This window comes from Pelmatolapia mariae, linkage group LG15 (genome assembly GCF_036321145.2).
Source record: "Pelmatolapia mariae isolate MD_Pm_ZW linkage group LG15, Pm_UMD_F_2, whole genome shotgun sequence".
In the NCBI taxonomy this organism is placed as follows: Eukaryota; Metazoa; Chordata; class Actinopteri; order Cichliformes; family Cichlidae; genus Pelmatolapia; species Pelmatolapia mariae.
Window position 1 is genome coordinate 17903791 of NC_086240.1, and position 26374 is coordinate 17930164.

A 26374-nucleotide genomic window follows, 5' to 3' on the forward strand; every position below is an offset into this window, starting at 1 on the left:
CAATGGAAGGAAATATTCAAATATTATAAAGTAACAATTGCATGGTCACCTTAGTAAGAAATTGTAATATGCAAGTAGGACTGTGTGCATTTGAAGCACATTGTATGTCATTATTACAGATGATATGCCCTTAATGTTTTTCTGAATAATTACATAGTTGGATGAAGCAGCATAAAAAGAAAATACTGTAAAAGTTAGTCACCCCAGTTACAGATGCAGCTACAGTATAACCCCACCACCTGTAGCATAGTTAACATAGCAACCCCAGATATGTGTGTGTGATCTGCAGTACGGAGCACATTTCTAAATAAATAAAGAGAAAGCAGAAGTGAGTGATAGTTTTGGCAGGATGTGATTCCTACAAACACAAAGGTGCACACCGGGTCAAAATCTACTGTATAAGAAACAATGTCTTAAAAAAGTTAACATGTTGGCTGGACCAGCTGTCAAAACAACCCTTCTGGTCCACAGCAAACTGACAGTAACAGTAAAACTGAATATGATTTTTTTTTTTAAAAAACACACTCTACAAACAAGGTGAAGGTCTGAGTATGTTTTAGTTGTTGTCCTGGTGGTCTGTGCAAACGAGGGATTTGTGTCTTGGGCAGTGTCTCTGACTGTTTTAAGAATCACACTTGTAACATTTAATTACTTCACATGCTCCCTAAGCTGCAAGGCAGCCCTGCTGTCCAAGTAAATCACCATGTATCCATTACTCTGTGTATCTGTCAGTGCTAGAAAACACAAACCTGACTCAGATATTGAACTCTTCAAACTTAAGTTTGTCCTTAGAAACACTTCTTGTAATAATCAAGGCTATGCAGAACTAAAGACAATTACTAATGTAAATCTTTGGGGTGGAAAATATGGTTTGAAATGTTGAAATAGTACAGTGAAAGAACATAATAGACATTATTTCATATGCTGTATGCCCTGATCTCAATCAATCAAATCATTTGACTAGGATAATAACAGAAACTGGTCACAGTCCTTTAAGATTTCCTGTCTTACGCGAACTCTTAGTATTAGAATTTAGTAATGTCCTTTTGCATCAGTAGCCTCAGTCATATATTTCACGTAGGCTTTTTTGACTATTTATTTCTTTGTTTTCAACTATTCATTTATTCTTTAGGCTGTTCATGGTTGCTTTAGGTTGTCATCTTTTTGGACTGCTCCTACAGTAACTTCAGAGTCACAGGCTACAAGGCACAATGATTGCAAGGAATCCAGGTGCTTAAGTAGCAAAGCCTGAATCACAACATTTCTTCCACAACGGTGTCTTTTGCCAAAAAGTTCAGCTTTTATATCTCAGAACATTATCCAAGACTTTTGTTCTGAGGTCTCTTGCAAACCTAAAACATGCCACAATGTGGTCGTGCAATGGCTTTCATTAACTTAAATTCTAAATGTGAACTCATTGGAAAAACTAGCAAGTTGTAATGATTTATGCATCTGTTTTGTTTCCTGTTATGCTTGAGTTCTTCTTCACTAGGACTTCAGGATATATGGTGGATGCCAACTTCCAGGAGAGTAGCAACAGTCCTGTATTTCCTCCATTTATACACAGTTTCTTATTGTGGATTTATAAACACCCAGGGACTTAAATATGCTTTTGATGCTTCACATACCGTTTTTCTCTGATGCTCCTTTTAGGTCCTTGGTTCAAACCAACGTATCTTTCTTTAGAGAGCAGGCATTGTCAGTAAGAAGACTCCATGTTTTTATTTAAAGAGCCTCACAGCTCTACAGCTCCAATCCCTCTCTCCAGTTAGCCTTAAGAGAAATCATTAATGAAGAGGTTCATTTATTTATTTCTTCTGGTCTGCGTCTGTGTGATTACAAAAAATACAACTGTTAGTGTGTCATCAGTTTAGTCAGATCCTGTTTGCCTTGGCAATTCAGAAACCTTTTCTTGCAACTGTACTACAATGTATTCCTGTGTTTGTTTGTTGTGTTTTTTTTTCTCCACAGACTGAAAATTGAGTTTGAGCTGAGGACAAAGGAGTCATCCGGTCTTATTTTCTACATGGCAAGAATCAACCATGCTGACTTTGTTTCCATACAGGTAACTATCTAATATACTGGCACATGTTTTTAGTTGTTTCTCTACTGCTGTTTGTCCTGTAGTATTTTTTTTAGTTTAAGGCTTAATCTCATAAAGGGATATAAAGTTTGCTCTTTGTGTGTTTGTTTTCCAAATTAGGCCCAGTAGGTACACACTCTGAACTGCTTTTACAACTTAAAAGGTTTCACCTGATAAATTTCCAGTTTAACTTCTGTCTGTGCTGTAGAACTGTATAGAGGCTAAAGCTGTATGTACTCTGTTTTACATGTCTGCTTGTTATTCTCCTTCATCTATCATGAAAACCCTTTTTTATTCTTTAAGATCAAGAATGGTCAGGTTTGTCTGGGTTATGATCTTGGCCATGGAAACATATCTGACTGTGTCCCATACTCCATCAATGATGGGAGCTGGCATAAGGTACAACAGTTCTTAAGTTTTTAACACATTTCTTCAATTATTTGAACAGCATCTCCTGTCTGGATTTTATCTGCATGACATCTTGTATGCAACATTATGATAAGATTCAAAATCTTTACTGTTTTAAGAGCTTAACTGCAATTATCGTTTGTGGAATAAAAGTTCTGTTGCTTGTTGTTTTATAGCTCTTAAAAGAATTGTTTATAATAGAAAATCTGCACTTTCCTTATTAGGAATAACAATTTGTGTTACACTGCAATGAACACATTGGAAAAGTCACAGCACGTAAAGACAAGTTGTCAGTCTTCATACGTCCAAGGCAACATTTTAGTCATTGATGAAACTATCGGATGCTTGTGATTCAGTTACTTCACCATGTCTACTTCCTTTTTCTTCTCTCTCTGTCTCTGGTTTTTGTTCCTAGATCAGTGTAACGCGTGACAGGCAGAGAGCCACGCTTATTGTGAATAGGCGGTTCCAAAAAATGATGTCAAGTCCAAAGAAGGTGCTGAGAATAACTCATACATGTAGCATAACACAATGCATGACCTGCAGAAGCCGTAATTTGCTCAAACTCCTCTTCTCATACGTTACTCATTACTTGTCAGTGACATCAGAAATAGTCCTTGGACCTGTACTCTAAATGAAGTTTATACATCCAAGGTGTTATTCCTTATCTAGCTTCTTAACACTGGCAGTCCTGCCAAACAATAAGTCAACCTAGGTGTTCGATATCTAGCTACAAGCGCATTTACGTGAAAGAAGTGGTGTTGGCAGCATATGCTGCCAGGTCTGCTGGCTGCACAGCGGTGTATTTTATTAAAAACTTACACTATAATATTTCAGAAATATGAAGAGGTTAAACAGAGTATCTAAGCTGTAAGCATCAATACATCCGTAAGTGTCAATAGTGATGTACACGCTAAGAGAACCAGCTCTGTAACACTGAAACCTAGAATTAAAAGTTGAACTTGCATCACTGAGCCCAAGTCCTGTTTCTGCCCTCTATCGTCACAACGAGGTAGTCAAAATCCTGCCAATATAATGTCATTCAGTAAATCATGATCTTAAACTGTGGCTAACACAAAGTTTCACAATGATTTATCTCAAAGATGTTGTACACAGCAATACAGGAAACAAAAATAAAGTGTTTTACAACACTGCGTAGCACAAAGGAAAAATATCACAGATGAAGCATCAGAAAAGACTCTTTGCATGTTGCATTGGGAGAAGAAATATTTGTTCGTATTTGGACTTTAAACTGTGGCCCAGCAAGGGGGTGTATTCACTGTTTGCGTTTCTAATTTTATATTTTTGTGCTGTAAAACAGTCTTGTCAATTTTCTCTGCTACATCACCTTGACATGGTCATCTCGAGACACATTATTGTAATAATCAATTAATAATGTAGGAAGCAGACAGACAGAATTGGTTTTATTGTCTGTACTAATAGAGATGAAATTGTGTGTCAAAGTGACTGTGAGCACTGCAAAAATATTGCATTAATGAACTGTGTTCTTGTTGCCAGGCTGACCTGTTAGATGTGGTGGGGATTCTGTACATTGGCGGATTACCACAAAACTATACCACAAAACGAATAGGACCGGTAAAACACACAGACACACACACACACACACCATTTAAAAATAGGTAATAAGTCTTTCACTGCATGTCAACACATGCCATCATATTTTTATTTCAAGTCGATGGTTCAGTTGTTTGTTTTCAGTTCAGTTGTTTTGAGTTAATTGAAATAACTTGGGTGTCGTTTCAGTATAAAAATTAAGAACTTCTAGCATGATTATCCAGTTTTCCCACCTGTGGGACTAATAAAGGTCATCTTATCTTATCTTATCTTTTCGAGGACTGAAGTTAGTATCAGTCAGATTTTGAGTGATTTTTGTTCAACTAAAGTCATTTTTATCAACTCTTTTTTTTTTTCTTCGTCAAGATTCTCTATAGTATCAATGGATGTATTCGTGACCTTAGGGTGGCTGGAAGCCCTGTAGGAGGTGTTTCAGGTAATGGTTTGTATTGTATTTAATGAGTGCATATTGGTTTTAATTTCTCTTTTATTGTTTTTTTTTTTTCAGAAGAATAGTGTTACAGCTTGCTATACGAGATGCTATTTTTGAATGTGCCCAAATTGTTTTTATTAACTTGCTCTCATTCTATCAAGGTTCTTCTGAGTCCATGATTGACTTTAAACTAGACATGGCCACGCCAACATCCAGTCATATGGTTGGAAGGTGCTTCGTTGCTACTGAGACAGGCACTTATTTTGAGGGCACTGGCTTTCTAAAAGCAGGTGAGATGATGCTCAGACCATGTAAATGAAAGGGGAACATAAGGCTGGGATTTTTTTTTTTTTTTTTTTTTTCTGGTCATGTTGTACATTCATATAAATTACCTAGCAATGACCTGATTTTGGTTCTTTTGCTGTTTTATTTTTATTTTATTATATATTGATCTGAATAAATTTTACTTATTGGAATGTCTTTGTACAAAATGTGCCTTCCATTTCTCACCAACGATTACTCTTTGTCTTTATCTAGTCTCATCCTATAGAGTGGGTCTGGATGTGTCCATAGCATTAGAGTTCCGAACCAGCAGAACCAGTGGAGTGCTTTTGGCAGTCAGTAATCAAGGCAATGATGGACTGGGGCTAGAAATTGTCGATGGCAAGGTACACAACACTCATTTATGGCTCAGTAGCACCAAATATAGTGTGTATAGTAAATATAGGATAAGATCCTCCTTGTGACTAGAAAAAAACAGCAAGGATTGCACTGAATTTTTTTCACCTTTGCTGACTGAATGTAAGTAGTTGTGGTGACCAGCTGGTTGTCCAGAGGTTGAACATGCAATGCCCTTAACCTTTGGCCAATCATTTCTGACAGATTTATCAGCAGTAAATCTTTGCTACTGTCTGATTTATAAATGCAGAAAAATTGCCAACACATTGCAATCAATCTTGGTCACTTTGCACCAATGACCGCAATTTGTCTGTGACGTGTCTCACAATAAGTTCCCTGTTGTTAGACACACTGAGGGACTCTACTGAACTGGTTGCCAACTGCTTCCATTGCCATATTAAAAACGGTATGCCATCTTACAATTAAATCATAGAAATCATGAACTCCTGAATTTTAATTTCAAATTTATGAAGTTCTGGCTGGACTTTAAACATAAGTACTTAATGTGAATTTCTGTGTAACAGATTTGTGATTTTTACAAACAGATTGCATGTAATTAACACATTGAAGCCATTCAGTTGCAGACTGACACCGTTTTGTGCAGTTATGGTCACAGACATAGCACCCATGTTCGAAATGGCCGCTTTCAGTTTCATTGTACATGGTCTTAATAATTTTGTTAATGTTGCAATTTCCAGCCACCGTTGCACTGCGCAGTGGTTCTCAAACTTTTTATATCATTCCCCACGTGGCAAGAAGAAATATTTTCAAGCCCCATCTAAACAAAATAATGACAGAAAAGCCTAGCTGCAACTTTATTTAGATAATAAACTCATTCACAATGAATCATTCAGTAATTTTTGTTTTAAACAAACAACTTTCATTTCAAATAACTATTTTTTGACTTTTATCACTAGACCGCTTTATTAGTCTGCACCACTTCTTCAAAAAGGCAAAAAGTTAAACAGAGTGTGAACATCGCCAGACATGGAAAAATAAAATTCAGTCTTAGTCTTATAAAAAAAGAAATCCAGAAACTGAGATGAACAGAGATGAAAAATATATAATTTAGTGAGAGTTTAATGCTGTTCACTCTCAGTGGCTGCACTCAGCCTGTTTTTGACTGCAGAGCTGTGGCGGGGCGTGGCTGCGGGGGAGATGGACGCACCTGCGCGGCATCCCCAATCACCTCTCTCTGGCTTAGAACAGAATGAACTGGGTCCTGTTGTTGTTGTTGATATGCGTAGGCTGTAGCCGAAAAGCTGCAGCTGCGTGTGTAAGTCGACAGGCGCAATATAGTGCGAACATGCACCCCAATCCTGGGTTTTGGCACCACTGTAAACGATGGACGACAGACCCAACCACATGTTCGCACTTTTCACTACACTTCTTTATTGCGGCTGTTGAATTACACGCGCGGCTGCATGCAGCTTTTCAGGGATGCAGCGGATGCGCATATTATTAACGTAACTGCTGCAAATTTCTTGTTTCTTTCCGCCGTAAAAGTGATTCTGATGTTAAACATTAGTTCTGCATGACTTTTCTGCCAGGTAACTTGCGCCCCACCTGTCAGAACTCCAGTGGGGTGTGCCACACACTTTAAAAACTGCACTAACCTGACTGTAGTATAAAGGAGTAGCATTTTTGTGAAATGCACATATTTAAAAAACTCACACTATAATATTACAGAAATATGAAGCGGTTAAACACAGACTTTTTTGCTTATTTAAGCAGGACAGTATAACTATTGAGATCAAAAATCTCTTTTACAAGTGTGTGCAGTAAAGTTGCAAAAACCTGGTAACACACAGAAAAAAATACACAAGTTAAGTACTCTAAAATAAAAACAATAAAAATAAAATACAAAAGCAACCAAAATGTATAAACGTCATCACCAATAAACCCTGCAAAATCAATAAAAGTAATTCCCACAATTTTTTGATAAATGGAAGTCAGTAAGACAGGCGCAGACCATATAAATAAGACCTTAAAAATAAGAATGTACCAGTGGCTGAGGCTATGAAATGACAAACCAGACCTCCCAGCACAAGCATACAATGTACAGTGGCAGGTAAACACTTTAAGGTTTGTAATAAATCTCAGTGCTCAGTTATAGAAAGAATCCAGCATATGTAAACGTTGTAATGTAAGTGAGTATCCCGACTTTTAATATATATATTTTGTTCAGTAAAAATGTTTTATATCTTGCTTGAAAATTATCCATGGCTCTGCTGTTTCTGTAACAAAATCATAACAGAAAGTCGTCGTCATTAGCAACAACCGAAGCTGCTGCACATTAATGTGAAACGATTGCGATATATAAATAAGTTAACGCTAAGTGACCTCTTTGGCGGTTCTAGCATTAAAGATTTTCTGGACATCTTGAATTAGTTGTCAGCAATCTGAAATTGATTTAGAGAGTCACAGCAAGCTTTCAAATCATTCAAATCAAGTCTTCCATAAGAACCATTTACTTAAAATTCACTTTTAATAAAAGCTTCATTAAAGAGGGTAGTGCACTTCTGACAACTGAGGATGTTCTAGAGTAGCCAAGTGTAACCTGGAGGAACTCAAAGACCTCAGGATCAACTACCAAAAACTCAAATGATCAAAAACTCACTGATTCAGAGTTTTTGGCAAATATTATAATACCCCTGACTTTTTTAGGTCACTCAGTCCTATATACATACCCATCAACACTAATATCTGTATTTGTAATAGATTTGCCTAACCAGATTTCAAATTAAACTATAATATTAGAATGTGCCCAAATGCTAAGCAGAACCATAGCACGTAAACTATGTATATTCAAATGAAGAAAACATGAATCTGTTTTAAAATCAACAGGAATGTTAAACCTTGTACTGGAAGCAGGCCCGGAAATAAGAAGCAACAGAAGAATTAAACACTTGTCCTTTTTTAAGATTTTAGTCCATTATAAAATAAAATAAATGCTGCTTAGAGGAAAAGGACATTAATACAAATTTGATCTTAAAAAAACCCTTAAAAAACAGCAAAAATAACATAAAGGGAAAAAAATCTCCAGATAGAAAGCTTTTTCCGTTGTGAGGTTTGGGTCCATCAAACATGTTCTTGGTCCATCTCCACAAATTGAGGAATTTTATTTTACATAAACTTGTCACAAAAAGTAATTTTTACTTAGTATTTTTTGTGAAAACTTTATAAAACGTTTTACAAACTAATTTTCAAGGAATTTCAAAGACTAATGAAATTAGTTTGACTACATGCAGTAAGCTTGTTTGTTGTTTCCATGTGCCTTTCCCTCCCTCTTAGCTGCTCTTCCATGTTGACAATGGAGCTGGGCGCTTTACGGCAGTGCACGTTCCTCAGGGAGAAGGCTTCTGTGATGGACAGTGGCACTCCGTCACCGCCACCAAGAAACGAAACAAGCTGGAGCTGGTGGTTGATGGGAAGCAGAGCGATGCAGCCAGTCCGTATGCACACTCTGTCACCTGTGACACCAGCGACCCCATATATGTTGGAGGATATCCTGGTATGAATGCCACCTACCTAAAATGATACTTGGACAAATGTAAAGAAACATGCCAACACATTTACACTGCTGTTCATATGAGTTGTTGTTAGCATATATAGAAAACATACTTGTTATAGGAGAAGAGCCTGTTCAGGGATTATGGAGTAAATTTGATTATGTGTTTTTGTTTCTGTCTCAGCTGGAGTTCACCAGGCAGCTCTTTCTACCAGCACCTCTTTTAATGGTTGTATAAGAAACCTGAAGATCACCAAGTCTTCTAAGACCATGGAGGTGCACTTCAACAAGGCTCTGGAGATTAGAGGAGTCCAGCCTCTTTCCTGTCCCGCTGTCGCTGCCTAATTCTCCTTACTGCTTTTCAATAAGGTCTCAGCTTTCCCAAGGGACCTAATGCCAATTTATGTGTTGACCCATTTCCTCAGAGTGAATTTGTGTGTTAGCTGTGCAGTCATTACTCTTTTAAGCCCTGCAACTCATGACATGTTTTTCTATTCCCAAATTAGTGTACCTTTACAGCCATTCATTCATTCATTAATTCATCTACTCACAATTCATTTGTTTGGTGTAAGTACCTAAAAAATAAGTGCCCAGCTCAGCTACACTTTTTGCATTGTAACCTCAAAAATGTCTTTCTGAGCATTTTTCTTCACTCAAATTGAAATATAAACAACAACAAGTCTAACCAAACAAGTATTCTGATGCTGCCAACATGCAATATTGCTCAGTGTGATTTTTAAAGTGCCAAATTCGTCCATCAATCCATTCATCTTCTTCCGCTTATCTGGGGCCGGGTCGCGGGGGCAGCAGCCTAAGGAAACCTCCCTCTCCCCAGCCATCTCCTCCATCTTGTCTAGTGGAACACGAAGGTGTTGCCAGACCAGCCGAGAGTTATAATCTCCCCAGCATGTCCTGGGTCTGCCCTAGGGCCTCCTCCCGGTGGGACATGCCCAAAACACCTGACGCAGGAGGCATCCTTGCCAGATGCCCGAACCGCCTCAACTGCCTCCTTTGGAGGAGTTGAGCCCCTGCTGGATGGCTGAACTTCTATCTCTAAGGGAGAGGCCAGCCACCCTTCGGAGGAAGTTCATTTCTGCCGCTTCTTTCTTTCGGTCACTACCCACAGCTCATGACCATAGGGTGAGGGTAGGGACGTGGATCGAACGGTAAATTGAAAGCTTCACTTTTACACTCCACCCATCCCAGTTCTTCAAATATAACCTTAAACATCTACTAAGTTGTCAGTGTATTATCAGGCCAGCGCACAATGTGAAGCTCTGATCAATAAATTTGTAATGGCTATAAAGTGAGGACTGACTGTGTTTCAGTTTGTCATCTAAAGTATTAAAATCCTGCATTGCAATAGATGTGCTTACAGTACTCAGGTGCTGCTTTTTGGGATATTTTTTGGTGTTTTGAATAAGTTCAGTTTTGTCTTTTATCTTGGAAACAGTTGCACTGTGTACCAGGATAGTTTTTTGTTTGTTTTTTTCCCTGTCTGTTCTTCGTATACCTTCTTTTCTAAAAAACGGTTTAGAACGTCTGAATTTTTGATCAATATGTTTTTAAGCAATAATGCACAGGAAACATTTTCAAGTCGCTGTGATCTCTCCCACAAAACTTGAGTATGCACTAAAAGCTTTACAACTATATGTAGAACATACACTAACGAATCACTAAAATATAAAAGTAAAAACATTTTTTTTGATACTTGGGACAAAATGGTTTTATCCAGGAAGTGTACCGTTAGATCCATAATAATTTGGCCAGTCACTCATTTTTACCCCTTGACTGTAAAAGGCTGATAGGGTATTGCCGTCAACTTTGTGAACACAATAACTTGAGATTGAGGCAGTGCACGATGTCTAAATCAATACTACAGGTGCATCTAGTAAAAATCTCAGACAAGTTATGAATATCAGTGACTTTGACCTCAAGGTCTTTTCAGTTATTTGGCCACTCCTTAAGTTTTGCTTCTCTCTCATTGATTTATTTTGGTTTTTCAGCCTCCTTTACCTGCACTGACATCTGTTTGGGTGTCATATTGACAGTCTCGGTTACCAAAATGAAGTTCAACATTTGGAATTAATGTGATTTATTCATCTGCTAAGTTTGTCATGGAATAACGAGGCAACAGTCTCAGTCAAACTGCTTGTCAATTGTCAAAATACTTTTGAGCCGCTCAAAATATTTCTAATACTTGCTGAACCTCATGAATTAAAGCTGAAAGTCTGCACTTGAATCACATATTGCTGGATTTGAAACCCACCGTAGTGGTGTACAGAGGGAAATCTAAAAAAATATGCTTTATTCAAATATAACATGAAGGCTATCAGAATAAAACAGTAGTCATACTTGTTTGATGAAGATTAATATAAGACTGAGTTACAGAAGGAAGATAAAAATTTAAAAGGTAGAAAAAAAATGTACCGTTTCTTAATAAAATATCCACCAGATGGAGCTATTGCACTTCACAGCTATTACTAAGATGGCAAGATACTAAAAGCTCTTTGTAGCATTAGATGTAATAATCAGTCTTTATTTCTCAAGCATCAAATTCAAGAGCGACAACACTTTAAAGCTGTACTGTTTAACATTTAGGTTTTAATAGTACATTTCTAAAGCGTACTTGTTGCCCAGCTGTAATGGTTTTGCTCCACGTGCCAGCAAATGACAGAAGGTGAGACGTTTAACCAGTACTTACTACCCAACGGACACTAGGGGGCAGTATGTAACTACAAAGTGGGATTTTATTGAAAGTGTCACCTGATGCATTTTCCCTGTAGGAAGAAAGAAATGGACATGCTGACATAAGGGTCCAAAACCCCGTCTTTATTGTGCATTCCTCTTTTATTGTCATCTTTACACAAGGTGAAGAATGGTAAGAAGTCAGCCAAATAAACATTACTGTGGCTGCCTGCAGTGGAATGTTTAGAAGATAGAGTAAAGCCTAACCTTTATCCACCCACCCGTTTAAAGCAATACAACTGTTTGTAAACCTACCAACTCAACTTTTTATGACAAGATGTTCACCTCTGGGTGTCCACAACATATGTTTAGGGTAAAGTAATTATTGATTTGTAGATTAAGAATATGTCCAAATGATCAGGTCAACACTGATTTTGGTTAGCTTTCCAGGATACGTGTGGCCTTCGTGTTTGGTACCCTTTACTTGGATTTAAAAGCAGACATTTCAGCTTGTGCTTGTACTAACTTCAGTATTAGTAGCTACTGTTGCACATACTAACACATACTATTGTACCAACTACAGTACTACATTACACAGCTATAAGTGCAGGGAGACAGACAAAAGCAGCAAGTGTGCTGATTTAAATGTGAGCGCACACTGTAACCAAGTAAACAGGCATTGGACATACAGAGGAATATCTTGTGTCATACAATAGTAAGTTGATCTAAAAGCTTTAGTCAATCAGAAGTTCAGTGTACTACACCACCTGGCAGTCAAGCATCTGTAAACTGCTCCCAACGTTTCATTCCCTTATATCATCCTAGTGAATGATGAGATAAAACAGCTAGCTACAGCATTTAATCTAAGTCTCGTTTGACATCTGTCAAGGCATTCAAGCATTCCGTGTTTATATCACTGAAAGTAAAAGCAATAGCCTCTTCAGCTACTATATTAACATGAGAGTAGATAGAGAGAAACAACTGAGCCCGGCTTTCCTTAGTACAGGTGATTTTTATAGAAACTTCCTAAGAGGAGTAGCATTGTTTATCATCTACACTGTGACAGCACTGGTGTCAGGTCTGGTGACTTATTGCATGCTGTCGGTCCGCTTGAACTGATCTGAGGTGAGTTTCGCATGTGGTAGTAATCCAATCCAGTGGTGTAAGCTTGTTTGGCGCCCTTATCCACCTCCCACAGCTACACAAGCACACCCCAGGGTCCTTTTCCACCTGCTTCCCATAGGTAAGCAGCTCTTCTGGGTATGGTTCCACCTATTCTTCATCCAGGCCTTGTCAGGACGACTGCATGAGGCCCGTCAGTCGTTTGCCCGTCAATGACTTGCCCTGGAAAAGAAGAGTCGTAGTTTAAAGTTTTTTCTCAAGATTTCTAAGGAGCTAAGGAGAAAAAGAAGAAGGATGACCTCCATGCACATAGAGCTTTGTCTGCAAAAAATATATTAAATCTCAAGGTGAGAATACATTATATTAGCCCTGAAAAAAAGGGGAAAAAAACAGTAATACAATGAGAGATGCCTTAGGGAGCTCCAAGCTCGCCATATGAAGTCCAATAAGACTTAAATAATGTTTATTTTTTCTTCTTTGATATCAAGCTCATAATGTGTCTGCAGAGAAATGCATAGTTTGGTCACAGTTCCATGTCTTTGCACACCAAAGGCTTCATCTGTTGAACTGAAAGAAATAATGCATTTCATAAAGCAAAAACAAACATGGCAACACATGGCAAATGGCACCCCAAAGCGAACACTGAAGAATACAGGAATCACTCAAACCGCTTAGCTGTAATTTTACATTGTAATCGTTTTGCCTGCATCCTGCCTCTTCCCTCATTCGCAGTCACGCAGTTAGGCAAACTAATTTGTATAATGGACAGTTATTTATTACTCAATACGCCATTCTTTTAAACCATTGTTTAAAAAAAGAAAATGTCCCCTAAATTCCCAAACACATGCAACGATTCCATCAAACTCTTTGTAGCTGCAAAATTATCTAATGACTACAAAAAATACAGATGTACAATTAAAAAAAAGTTTGATAAAGTAGCTGTAATAATGAAAACCAGACGCAGCGGGACACTCACCACACTGCGAGTGAACTTCTCCAGGGAGGTGCGTCGGCCCTGCTCCGTTTCAGGCTAGAGTCGAGCAAAAAGTAAAGAGTGTGAGAGTTCAACTCTTTTGAAGCCAAAATTGCATCTTTCACATTAAGAGTCGGTTCGCAAAAATTGCACAAGATTGCAGGCATATTTTTAAACATTACTGACATTACAGTAATTGCTGGAAAATACTATGCCGTATTCCACTTTCTTTTCTAAAAAGGGCTGTTAGCGGTCGTCTCAGCAATTTAGCTGACTGAATGCGGTGCACCCCTCATGCCTCATTAATGCCTCTAGCAGGGCCAGCTCTGGCTCAGGAGGTAAAGCAGGTTGCCCGTCAATCCAGTGTCAAATATGTCAAAATGCCCTTTGACATATTCACAAATTATACTGTATCTCAATGTGTGTGACTGTTACAGTGCTGTGTGTGCACTTTGAGCAGTCATTAAGTCATAAAGACTGGTCCACTTATCTCTACCAAGTAAAGTCGGGGAGCCTGGCTTAGTCCCAGCTTCACCGATGCTAATGTTCAATGATGCAGCTTCTGTATGTCCACAGAGAGTAATTCATAAATAGATGACAGAGTCACTTACTTTCTTCCTCGCCATCAGAAGGTCCTGGTACAGGTTGGAGCGTAGGAAACGTGAATAGCTGTCACTTTTCATCAGCTTGTAGATGTGGTCCTTAGAGGTCAGAAAGATGGGACACACGGCAAGTAAGAAGGAGAAGTTTGTGTTGGATGGAAGGCGGTGCAATTCTGCTATGTTTATATATAACTATGTGTCAATGATGTACAAAACTTGCCAACTCAAGCAGAGTAAACTGAACAAGACCCTCTCAGTGGGAGAGGATGATTGAGGCACACTGCCAGGTAACTGACAGGAGAAATCTTTTCTTTATTTAACTCGTCCCATTTAAGCCTGTGACATGAGACGAAATTTAATAGATGCTACGCAGCGCCCAGTACTCCCATCCTCCCCCCCATGCCCATCTATCTCCCAATGAGGCGTATTCTCTGGAAATCACTCCACAATATAAACCCATTAGTTGATACTGGTGAAGCATGTAAGAAAGACAAATGGAGCAGACAATAGTGTGGGGCAGAGCTTCTGAAAGAAGCACAGAAGACCCACAGAGATATAACCAACTTAAGTTGGAATGTAGAATAGAGCCTTGTGGTAATACTCTTGACCTCAAGCAGGCCTATTTGGAGCCAGTTGCATAACTGGGGAATCCTGATGCACAGGAACGTCATAGTATAGGTCAACAGTCTATTGCAGGTCTAACACATAGAGACAGATAACCATTCACACAATTAGGTCATTTAGAATTAAACTTTAGAAGCATGGCGGTGCATTAGTTAGCATTGTTATTTCCCAGCAAGAAGGTCCTGGGTTCAAATCTGCTGGCTGGCTGGGGCCTTGCTATGTAAGTTTGCCTGTCTGCTTTACTTTTTCAAAAGTCACTCCAAAGGATATGAGGTGTGTATTTGCAGTGTAAATGTGTTGCAATCACTGATCAAAAATAGGGACATTTTTCTCAGTAGTAAAAGGACAGAATGAGGCAAACTGAAATAAATGCAATTTGCTACATGACTCCTTTTCTAGTATTCACTAAGTATTGTAGTTCACCTTTTATTATTTATGAGTACTACTAAATCTCAGTTCAGCCAGACAAGTTTCAGCTGGCATTTGCAAAAAAAGTTGCATAAATCTGGACAGGATTTTAAGAACAGGTTCTTTTTTCCCCTCATGCTCTTTTGAATGTATTATCAGTCATATAATTTCTATATGTAGGTTTAAAGAGGTTGATATATTGTTATATCAGCTCCACTTTAAAACCCTGTGAAGTCCGACTGGTTTTATAATTTTCAAGTTCTAATAATGTTACTTGAGCTCAAATGCACTACATGCTTCTCACCTGTGCATCTTCGTAGCTATATCGTCCAGGGTCTTTCAGGTTTTGGCTGGTGCGTTCGTAGCTGTGGGAGTCCAGGTTAATAGAGCTGGGCGCTCCCTCTGCCAGGAATTCTGCCCAGATGTCCTGTGCCCTCTGTGCAACTTCGTGCTGAGGTATCCTCTTTAACTCCTGTACAGCCAGCCAGAACCTGCAACAGCACAAATAGAAACACACATCAGTGGCATAGACCTTTAAATCTGCATGCTAAACATGTAACTGGTGATAACTTATCTTTAGATAGATTAGCGAGTTTAGAACAGTGAAAGCTTTCTGTATGATTAAGGCGGTAAAATTAAAAGTGAAACCTTCCTGCAAAGCAAACATAGTTTTCTCGAAACATGTCAGTATCCAGAACATTGTCTTACATGTATTTCATTTCTTTCTTTCTAAAATGCTCTTAAAACTTTCTTCTCCTTTCCTCGACGGCACATGAGAATAATTTTCTTTTAAATATTGATACAGAAAAAAAAAACTTAAACTGTGTTAAATACCAGGGGCAGCAGAGAAGCAGACTGCCTCCAATATTAGTTTCTATCTATATTGATCTGTGGACTGGTTTAGCAATATAGAGCGAAGCACCTCTGGGGTCTGCTTTGCTCACTCACTCTCTATTTCTCAATAACTGACACTCTCTCTTTCTGTGCCACTCCTCCAAAAGCTCCCTCATAAAACCAAAAGCAATTAAGGGTCCAGAAGAAGAGAACAACAGATGGAGGTGAGGAGACTGGTGGCGTAGCTGAAGGGTGAACAGCAATGTGAGTGTATGCCCTCCCGCTCTGCATCTCACCCTGCTTATGTGTGTCTGTTTTTTTTTCTCTGTAGTGCATCTCCCCCTGGCTCAGAGGTATCAACAACCTCCATACTATCAGTTCATCCCCAGACTCTCATTCCTAACACGTTTCTGTCTCTCTCACTAGATTTCAGAGATGCCTCATCTCCCTCTCCCAACCACACACTATAAAAACACCCACTTATTGCTGCATAGGTGCATAAGGGACTAAATATGACAGTGCCTAGTGTGTAAATTTGTATTTAATGTGAGCTGTAAACCATTACAAGAACAAGTCAAAGAAATCAAAAACATTCATGGACCTAAAAATTAAACAGACAGATTGAGGAAAAGTTGCCACACATTTAAAAAAAAATAATCGAGCCTAAAACCACGAGATTCAAAATGTTTTGTGATGTGTGATGGATCGTCAGGCTAGCAGTTTCTCTTAGAATGCTTACTGCCGGTGCTCTACAACTCTGTTTTTGATGTGCAGACAGAAGTAAAGTAGTTCTGTGAAATCTTATTTCCCTTTGAAGCTTTCCTTTAAGGCACGACAACGTCTTAAATTGTGTCTTAAATGCATAGGAGGAGTGTGTGGTCGTCTGTTTAAAGAGGCCCTGTGGTAGGGCGCGTTGTGTACTCTGCACCTCACCCAGCAGAGCCAGCTGGGACAGGCTCTACTGCTGCTATGACTTTTAATTGAATAAGCATTTAAGAAAATTGATGTGTACCTCATTAGTTCAGTCTTGCTATTTTTATCCCAGGTTTTCCAGCAGAGCTGTAAGGCTGCATCTTTTTCTTCTCTTCGATACAACATTGTTGTTTTTGGTGATAAGACCTTTCAAAAAACTGATTTTATCTTAGATTTATCTTACAGAGTAAACAAAACACTAGAAAAGATACATCTGCATAACGTTGTACCTCAGTATTGCTCCTTTCTAATACTCTTTTCTTTTCCTGAAATTTTGATGAGCATAATTTTAGTGTGGTTTGTGCGCTTCACTTTAAGTGTTCTAGGTATCTAAAAACTGGCAAACCTTCACTTGATTGCTCTTCCATGTTCCAAGTGGGTTGAAATGGTAGGTTGGAACAATGAGGTTGCCAAGAAGAAATAATTTCTGCCTATTTTCAGAGAAGTGAAAGCTTTTGATCGACTCTTATACTCTCCTCACGTTGTTAAAGGGGAGCTGCACAAATGCCCAACTGAATGTCTAAAATTATATCCTATGAAGCACAGAGGATTTGTTATAATGCAGAATAAGCTGTCTTTAAAAATTCACCACAAAATCTTTGCTTGTGCACCACTTACCTTTCTTCATTAATTGAGTTAAGTACAGCATGGTTAAAAAGAGCAGGAAAAATATCACTTCAACATACAACAGTGGAAACGATGACTGAAATATATTTTGCTCACCTGAGATTCTCTGAGCTAAACTCTGATTCTAGAAACTTGAGGAAAAGCTCCTGCCCTGCTGGATCTTTCAAGGCGTCCTCCAGAGAGAAGCCCCACTTCTTCACCCTCTGCTGACTGGGCTCCTTACTGGGAAAGATGGAGAGAGGGATTGGCAGTTTATTGTTTTATATATATATATATATATATATATATATATATATATATATATATATATATATTACAGTCCCTCTAAAAAATATCTGTGGTTCCAAAATTATCATTGCAATATATTTGTTTTCCCCTCAAATTAAGCTGAAAAATCTGTAGTATTCATAAAACTCTACTTTCAATATGTTTTTACAATAGTTACGATGTCCTTAAAAAATAAAGAAAAATAAAGAATGAAACTAGTGTCTGAGACTTAATTACAGCTGGGAAAGTGTGGACAGATCTAAAAAGTGAAAACAGAGGAAAGATGAAGATAGAGATGAGATATTAAAACTGCAAAATCCTCCTGATCTTTGGGACTCGTGAAAGGGTCTGATGTGGATGTGATACTGGTTTATGAAAAGCTGCACATTATGACAGTGCTCATCTGAAATCCAATCATTACAATCTCTGCAGGGAATATGTTCTCTTATCCTGCAATTAATCAATTCAGATGAATTATTAAGCTACATTAGGCACAGTGATTATGTGTCTGATCTAATGAATTCCTGCGTATTCAGGAGTTCCAAGCATAGTGCACCTTGTTGAGAGCACTACTTTTCTTTATATGTTTAATAATTTGGTAGCTAGGCAGTTCATTTGTTTGATCGGTCTTATATGTGCTTTCTTTGATTTGGGCTGAGTGATCTGTAAATCTACAGATCTGTCCTTCCCTAGTTCAAAAATTTTCTCCCAAAGCAATTAGTGCTTGACCGGTACTCACACTTTGGCTTTACAAGAAAAAAATCATACATGTATAGCAGCTACACACCTCTGGAGCGCGAGTCGCAAGTTTGAGTCCCACCTGGGGCGTCTGTATCCAGTAAGGGTCCTAGGCTCGACCCTCCATACTATATGAAGTCATGCCAATACCCAACATCCACATTGACAGCGAACAACTAGTAGCTCAGTGTTCCAACATTTAGAAGAAAGGACTGTTCTCAAAGCTAGAGACTGACGAGGTACAACACACATGCTACGGCAAGGGGGAGCCAGGACGACAGGTCAGGGGGGAGATATCGTGACCCCCCCCCACCCAAGTACTTGGTACCCGTCTCCTGGAGTGCGAGAGTCCTGAAAGATAGGATCATGGCGAAGCTTGACTTGACTACGTGCTAAGATGGATCAATACATGAGGAGATGCTCTCCCCACTACTGTTCTGCATACAGTATGTCTGAACCCGCTATGGATACGGAATTGAGTTGTCATCTATCCTCCTGTGGATTTCATCAAGCTGTATGCCAAGAACGGGACATCTACATTGCAGATGTAGAGGATCCCGCAGGCAAATGGTGCCTAGTGGCCTATTCATGGTTCCCAAGTACCTGTAGAGGGTCAATCAACGCCTACTAATGAGCTGGCCAAAGGAGGAGATAGAAGTCACTGACATCAAGACAAGGAAGCTCCATGCAAGGAGGGTTTCAAGGGTTTTCCAAGTCCAGCACCCTGAGGCTGTACGCTAAGCGGAAGGAAGGAGGCCAGGGACTGGTGAGTATCAGCACCACAGTCCAGGATGAGACAAAATACATCAGGAAGATGGCCCCAACCAACTGTGTGAAGACTGAATACCTCAGGCAGAAGAAAGCTGAGGAAGAGGAGGAACATCAAGGAATCTAATCAATGGCTCGACAGAGCTGGACTGAAAGACAGCAATAATCAGGCACTAATCATGACAGCACAGGAGCAAGCTCTGAGCACATAGAGGCTGGGGTCTACCACACCAGGCAAGACCCCATGTGCAGGCTGTGTAAATGGCATAGTGTACAGAAACATCTGTGCCGAGTATGGCGTGGAAGTCCCCAGGTCAAAATGGGAGACGCCCCCTAGCGTGGTGGAGAATGACAAAGCTAAGATCCTGTGGGACTTCTAGATACAGCCGGACAAAATGGTGGTGGCTAACCAACCAGATATAGTGGTGGTAGACAAGCGGAAGAAGACGGCCGTAATGATAAATGTAGCGATAACGAATGACAGCAACATCAGGAAGAAGGAACATGAGAAGCTTGAGAAGTACCAAGAGCTTGAGAAGATGTGGAGAGTGAAGGTAACAGTGGTCCCAGGGGTAATCGGAGCACTAGGTGTGGTGACTCCGAAGCTAGGCGAGTGGCTCCAGCAGATCTCAGGAACAACATCAGAGAACTCTGTCCTAGAAGAACGCAGTCCTAGGAACAGCTAAGTTACTGCACCTTCAAGCTCCCTGGCCTCTGGTAGAGGATCCGAGCTTGAAGGATAGACCGCCCGCAGGGGTGAGAGGGGAATTTTAAAATGTTATTTTATATAAAACAAATAACAAAAAATATTCTTACAAACGTATCCAAGATACTGAAGTTGCCCCCTGATGCATGCAACAAAGTGTGTTTGAATGTCGGGAAAAAGCACTTGTATTTATGTGTATGTGAATGAGGTTTGTAGTAAGATGGTGGTTTGAGTTTTCAAAGACCATTTAGCATTTAAGTTAGGAGAATTGTACAGTGAAATTTCTGATTATCCAGATCGTTTAAATTTTTGAGTTGCGAATCAGGGTTAAAAATAAGCTGATAAGTAGCAAAAAGAAATACTTTGGAATGAAAGTCAATCATCAACAATCATTTCTTCAAAGACTTTGTCAGGACTTGCCTGCTGTCAGCAACTATATGATCAAGGCAGCAGTGCGTTCACACTTGAATTTGCCTTTGGTGAAATTGGTTTCGGTCTGTTTAACATTTACTTGCAAAGGGGGGTGCGGTGTGAGCTTTCACACTGCACACACCTGAGATTGTTTAAATGTTTGAGCAACTAATCAGAAATTTAAAAAAAAAAAAAGGGTCGAATAGGTGTCCTTGAAAAGAACTCCCTTCCCCTATGGGCTCTATGTGAAATTGGTTTTCAGTTTACACACCAAAAGGCAAAAAGGAAGGTTATAGGTTACAGAGCCCAACAACAGAAAAAGTTGTTTGGAAATTATTTTAAAATAATCAGTGCAAACAGTTTCCTCTAAAAATACCATGATTATGAAAACAACGACAACAACAACAACAAAACAACACGCAGAGACATATCTTGAAATATCCACTGACAGTGATCGTACCTAGCCTCCAAATCCCAGAAAGTGGGGTCATCGCTGGTCCAGGGGTTGGATGGTTCAGGTGATGTCACAAATGGGTCATACTCCAAGTACTGCTCAGTGTAGGCTATCAGACTGACACACAACAGCAACAACACAGATGGACACACATGACAAAGGAAAGGAGGCATTAGATTGTCATATGTTTAGAGACAGCAGTGACATGCTGATGATTTGAGGTAAATGTTAATAGTGAACCGCATGTTTTTCTGCAGTAAAATTAAGAAACTGATGTATAAAAAGATAAATATTTAAAAAGGAACATCAGCTTCGACAAAAAACATTTAATTTCAGGTGCAGACCGCCTACTTGTCTTGAGTAGTCTGAGACACACGGTAAGTGAGAGACAGAGTGAAGCAGAATGCCCTTCACAACAACAGCAACACTGTGCAGAAAATATTTTCCTTCTCACAGATTAAACAATAATGCAAGAATCCCCAATAACATACAAATATATGTACTACAACTTCGCTGCACTGCCAACGTATGACCTCAAGCTGTACGAAGGCGAGGAAAAACACATAAGTTCTTCTCTTTACAGTAGTAATATCCTTCTAACCCTGCGGTACAAAAGCTTCGTTATATCTAGCTATGACTTTTTGATTTACATATTACAACACATGAAAATATGAGCTATATATATAAAAAGAAAAAGAAAAATATAAAAATTACAAAAAACTGCAGAAACTTCATTTACTTATGTGTTTCCAGACCTTTTATTTTTGATGTTGATTCCAGAAACTTTTAAATTGACTAACAAGTAAATGCAATTTCAGATTCCAGGATACTAGGATCCATAAAAATCATAGACACCAGGCCAACAGAAGTTATAGAAGCTCAATACAATATACAGTACATTCTGTAACAGCAATGAGCAAGATAAGCAGGGTATCAGGACCACGGACAGAGACAGCATCAGCCCAGAGTTTGTTTGGATGTTCCTGTGCAGAGTTCTCTGAATGAGCAACAATGTAGTAGAAACTTGATGTCCACCTGAGGATGACACCTACAAGAGCTGCCCAGCCATGAAAATCAAAGCTCCCCTGCACAGTTTAGTGCTGTTGTTAATGCCAGGGGAAGTTTAGAAGCAGAGCACTGGTGATTTTTACACACCAAATACCTCAGTACTTGGCGACCCTAATCTGTAATTAACCTCTTCCCTTTTGCAATAATACTACATAAAGTTGATTGTGGAAGGAATTTCTTGAACTGACTTGATGCAACACTTGCATCCTTATTATAATACTTGACTAAAATTCATTGAGTGACTCTGTGAGAGTGACCCATTCTTTTGCAAATGTTTGGAAGGATATTATAAGCTTTGGCACTGGGACTGAAAACAATAATGCTGTGTGTGGCCCAGTGCTTATGTCCACATAGTGTAGTTAAAGACTTGTTCTCAGTTGAAGTTCAAATCATTAAACAGGGCAAGATGGTTGAAACTGTACCGTGAGCAGTTTTTTAAAAGACTACAAAAATGTTTTGTTCTTAATGTATTAAAAGAAAAAGTATAGTCTTTATGGGGCTGGAATATTGTACAAAAATTATTTAAAATGAAAATTGTGCAGTTCCACATCATATCCCAAACATCTTCTCTAGAACCCTTGACCCTATGGTGTATTATTCAAATTTCGAAAATGTGACATCATATTGATAAATTCAAGAGAATGAAAGTAATGAAAATGCATGTTGAGCCCAAATGTCACATTGTCTTTAGACCTGTCTATCTAATAGTCACACTGAGCATGAAAATCCAGGGACAAAATATAGCCTTACTCAACCACTTCATACCCAAACAGCAAAAGCAGCACTCTGGACTCAAAGCTTTGTCATACTTACTGGTAGGCTCCACTTCTGAATGTCAAACTGAAACCTCCACAGGTTCAAATAAGGTGTCAAGAAACCTATTATCCCCTGTCTGCCACTCCTCTAGGAGAGTTACAGTAAAAGACAGGCCAGTAGCACAGAGCTTTGTCTGATTATGGATGGTCAGAGAGTACAGGAGATGGGAACGGAGCACTTTAGCGACAAAGAGTGCCTCACAAGACTGACAAGATAGAGATTGGACATGTGTATGTGACGTAAGTTTCCTGTACCTTTCAGCAACTTTGGACATCTTCATGCAGTGACGATCTAGCTGGGTATTCAGGAATATGATCTGAAAAAGACAATGAGCAAAAAAAATAAATACATTTTTTATATAAAGGTTTTTGAATCTGATTGCATGATCTCAACTAGAGCTAGCAAATACCTGTAACAGAAATAAATGAAAAGGAGCTTGTTTGAGCCAGCTGGCAGTGTCTATGTCAATCGGCAATACTGTTAGTGCTACCATTTCTCATAATTACTGTTTGTGCGAGAAAACAATCCAGCAGATTTGAAAAAATTTGACAAGGTGGGCACCGTACAAAATGCGTTACAATGTCTGCCAATCTTCTCTGTAATTGGCCTGCGGCTGTGAAATCCAGTGCTTGTGGCGTTAAAAGCAGAAAGAGCACAAAACACTGACATGTTCTCTAATGATGGCTTATAATTTTGTCAACATTTGAACTGATTTTTACCTCCTTTTCTACATCCTCCTTGGTGCCTTTCCTGCAGTGGTGTGAAGGAGTGTGTATGGGACTCTGAGACTGTGTTCCCTCTTCTATCACACCATACACCGACTGGGCCATTCAACCATGATGAGAGAGGAGAAGTGGGTAAGTATTAGAAGGTGCACTTATTTTCTTGCAGTGTGGAAAATGATGTTATGTTGTCTAAAAAAATGCAAGGGACATGAATTTTAACACAACTTACAAAAAATTAACAAAAAAGGAATACACTTGTTGCATAGGGTATATTTTAAAAAAATCACTTTAGAAAGATTCCTGTCACAAAGTTGACAGCTAAGGTTATACCTTCTTAACTCTGTGAGGATTCTTCATGCGTCTACATTTCCTAATGTCCATCTCTGTGGTGTTAACACATCCAGGCTGCAGGGAAAAAAAACCCAAGGAAAACAATGTCATTGCATCAGCACTATTTGAGAATGCGGATTAGGTGGGAGGCTATAATCTCACATAGACAGGAAGTGTGTATGTGAGACTTACCACAGGTCTGTGGACATCCCAGAAAGCTCTCTCTTGGCTGTCCAGGATCTTCCTTTCAATTTTATCCTTTTTCCTGTCAATCCTGCAGAGTAGAGCAGTCTTCGATATTTTTTTTTTAACAATAATGAGGCTCAGAACAGACTCAGTCTACAGTGTACTCTGTAGCTTCATACACACTGCCTGCATCCACATACTGTGTAACTCTGTGTTCTTCCAGGTACTTGAGTACTTCCAGTTTTTTGATACCTACATTTCATTTTTCAAAAAGAAATTAATTTAAAAATTAAGAATATTCATCGTAACTTAAAAAAGCATTTAAAATTGTCTAACAGGCATCAAGAATAATAAGAATAACAATTGTATAATTTGTTGATCTTCATAATGTTTTAATAAGTTATGACTTTAACTTTTAACTTAATAATTTTAAGGAATTGCTACTTTGCATACTAGTAGGTAAGGTCTTTGACCCCTGGCAAAGTGCATTATGTTTGTTTATGTGCTAGACTTCCACATTGTTACTTATTTAGAAGAAGAAGAAGAATTAGAAAACATTTTAATACTATTTTCGTGAATCATGATCAGATTAGAAATGCTGGTCATATATACCTGGAACCAAAATATGGAAGCAAATGTAATAATAGCAGTTCTCTTTATTTCACATAGATCTTGGGAACATTTTGGAAATTACAGCTTTCCCTTTAACATCCCTCAGACTGATGTAACTGTGGATTCATAATCAAAAGAAGGCTGGCAAAGGATGGTGGAAAACAGAGCAGTGTGTACAGTCTCCACTCTTCTTCCATTTTCGAATTTCCATGTGTTCCAAGTAAGTATTGCCTATGTTTGTTGGTTTAAAGAGCATTTGATGTGAAACACACCTGTAGACACATCAGTCCTAATCTCACAGTGGTAATCTTACACAAAACCACATGTACAAATGCTCACTTCTCATGATTGCTTGTCTTTTACCTTGAGTGTGAATGACATCATGCATGCACTGTAGTTTCATGTGTTGCCTTGGTAACAGATCACACTTACTTGACCTGGGCCTCAGCCTGCATGTAGATAAACTCCCACTTCCTGGCAAAAGCTCTCTGCAGCCTGGCCAGGTTCTCCTGTTAGAAATGAGATAGAAACATTATCAAAAGTCAACAAGGAAAAACAATAGTTGGAAAAAAAATACTGTTAAATACATTTGACAGTTTTAAAGTTTGAGTCTGCTCCAAGAAGTAATTTAGATTTCATGCCATCACAGACACACGCCTGTCTGACCTTTAAGAGGCTGTATTTTTTTGGTCCCAGAGCTTGACGCACAGATCAATACTTGGACTAATAGCTTAGAGCAACAGTTCAACACTCACAGCCTCATAATCTGCCAGCTCCAGCCTCGTCTTGTTCTGCATGGTCCGCTTGCACAGGTAAATAGCTAAAGGAGAAAGAGAGAGAAATAATTTATCACAGGCACATCCCTGTTCCCCCTTTTTACTCATCTGTGCTCATCTCTCACTCTGTGTACCCACCTCACCTCTCTTCACCACCCATTTAAATGGACTACAATTACTCTCAAGCTGCCTGCCCACCATTGGGATTATGAGGCAGTTTTAAGAGTCACTGAACTCCCAAACCAAAAACTCCAGTCGTGGCTGTGTCTGAAAGGATGAAGGGCAGGAAGTGGAACAGTGATTGACTAATCATGTCAGCTGTTCGCCTCCTCAACTAAAAGTACAGTGTTTACTGGGCTTCAGTGCTTTGCTCAGTGGGAGTTTGTTGAGCTTTAGTTATAAATTGCAGGCTTATGTCTTCTCATCTGTTTACGGTTGCTTCATCTTTCTTCAGATCAGAAAAATGAGAAAAACATCTACATAGTCAAGACTTGAAATGAAACACTGTATTGAAAAGAATAGCACGGCTATTTCACCTCAATGAAAAAAAAAAAAGGTTAAAACACTGTGTCTTGGTGAGACATTATGACATGAAAATATGTAGTTTTCATCAATTAATAAGAATATTATGACATATTTAAGTTAATGTATAAAGTTGATTCTCTTTATCTGGATGCAGCGTTTTCTGTGGAAGAAACGATTTGTCACTCATCCATGTGACTTGGTCAGGCTCAGCTGACTGCAGGCATCCCCAATTAGTTACTTATTAATACTTCCCTACAGTGGAATATTTAATTGGTGTCCGCTTGTCATAATCACTTTTTAAGCTACACAGTCTAGCTTTTGCTGCATAAAGCTTGTTCAGAGTTGAGCTGACAGCCAAGAATTAAAACGTTAGATAAATTCACAAACATGGCCATTGCTTTATTATCCAGTTATAATCTTTCTGCTGCTAATAAAAAGGCAGTCAGAAAACATT

The 26374-nt window shown here is 38.9% G+C and overlaps 2 protein-coding genes across 4 annotated transcripts in view; one reads left to right on the forward strand and one right to left on the reverse strand.

Annotated features, from left to right (window-relative positions):
* The window catches only part of lama2 (laminin, alpha 2), a 215613-nt gene extending 205615 nt beyond the window's left edge, over window positions 1–9998 (forward strand). For all 3 annotated transcript variants that reach the window (XM_063495049.1, XM_063495053.1, XM_063495052.1), the window contains 9 exons: window positions 1972–2065; window positions 2387–2482; window positions 2907–2987; window positions 4010–4087; window positions 4433–4502; window positions 4661–4789; window positions 5037–5167; window positions 8472–8691; window positions 8873–9998. In XM_063495049.1, the coding sequence (XP_063351119.1) occupies window positions 1972–2065; window positions 2387–2482; window positions 2907–2987; window positions 4010–4087; window positions 4433–4502; window positions 4661–4789; window positions 5037–5167; window positions 8472–8691; window positions 8873–9033 (1060 nt within the window). In that variant the 3' untranslated portion in view covers window positions 9034–9998. The remainder of the gene's footprint in view (window positions 1–1971; window positions 2066–2386; window positions 2483–2906; window positions 2988–4009; window positions 4088–4432; window positions 4503–4660; window positions 4790–5036; window positions 5168–8471; window positions 8692–8872) is intronic.
* Window positions 9999–11274: 1276 nt separating this feature from the next.
* LOC134642898 (regulator of G-protein signaling 6-like) overlaps window positions 11275–26374 on the reverse strand; it is a 106758-nt gene continuing 91658 nt past the window's right edge. The window contains exons 7-18 of the mRNA XM_063494976.1: window positions 25375–25439; window positions 25052–25128; window positions 24014–24095; window positions 23822–23896; window positions 23486–23587; window positions 23021–23082; window positions 20889–20999; window positions 17635–17760; window positions 15410–15596; window positions 14083–14172; window positions 13475–13528; window positions 11275–12720 (exon numbers count right to left, since the gene is read on the reverse strand). Of these exons, the coding sequence (XP_063351046.1) occupies window positions 12670–12720; window positions 13475–13528; window positions 14083–14172; window positions 15410–15596; window positions 17635–17760; window positions 20889–20999; window positions 23021–23082; window positions 23486–23587; window positions 23822–23896; window positions 24014–24095; window positions 25052–25128; window positions 25375–25439 (1082 nt within the window). The 3' untranslated portion in view covers window positions 11275–12669. The remainder of the gene's footprint in view (window positions 12721–13474; window positions 13529–14082; window positions 14173–15409; window positions 15597–17634; window positions 17761–20888; window positions 21000–23020; window positions 23083–23485; window positions 23588–23821; window positions 23897–24013; window positions 24096–25051; window positions 25129–25374; window positions 25440–26374) is intronic.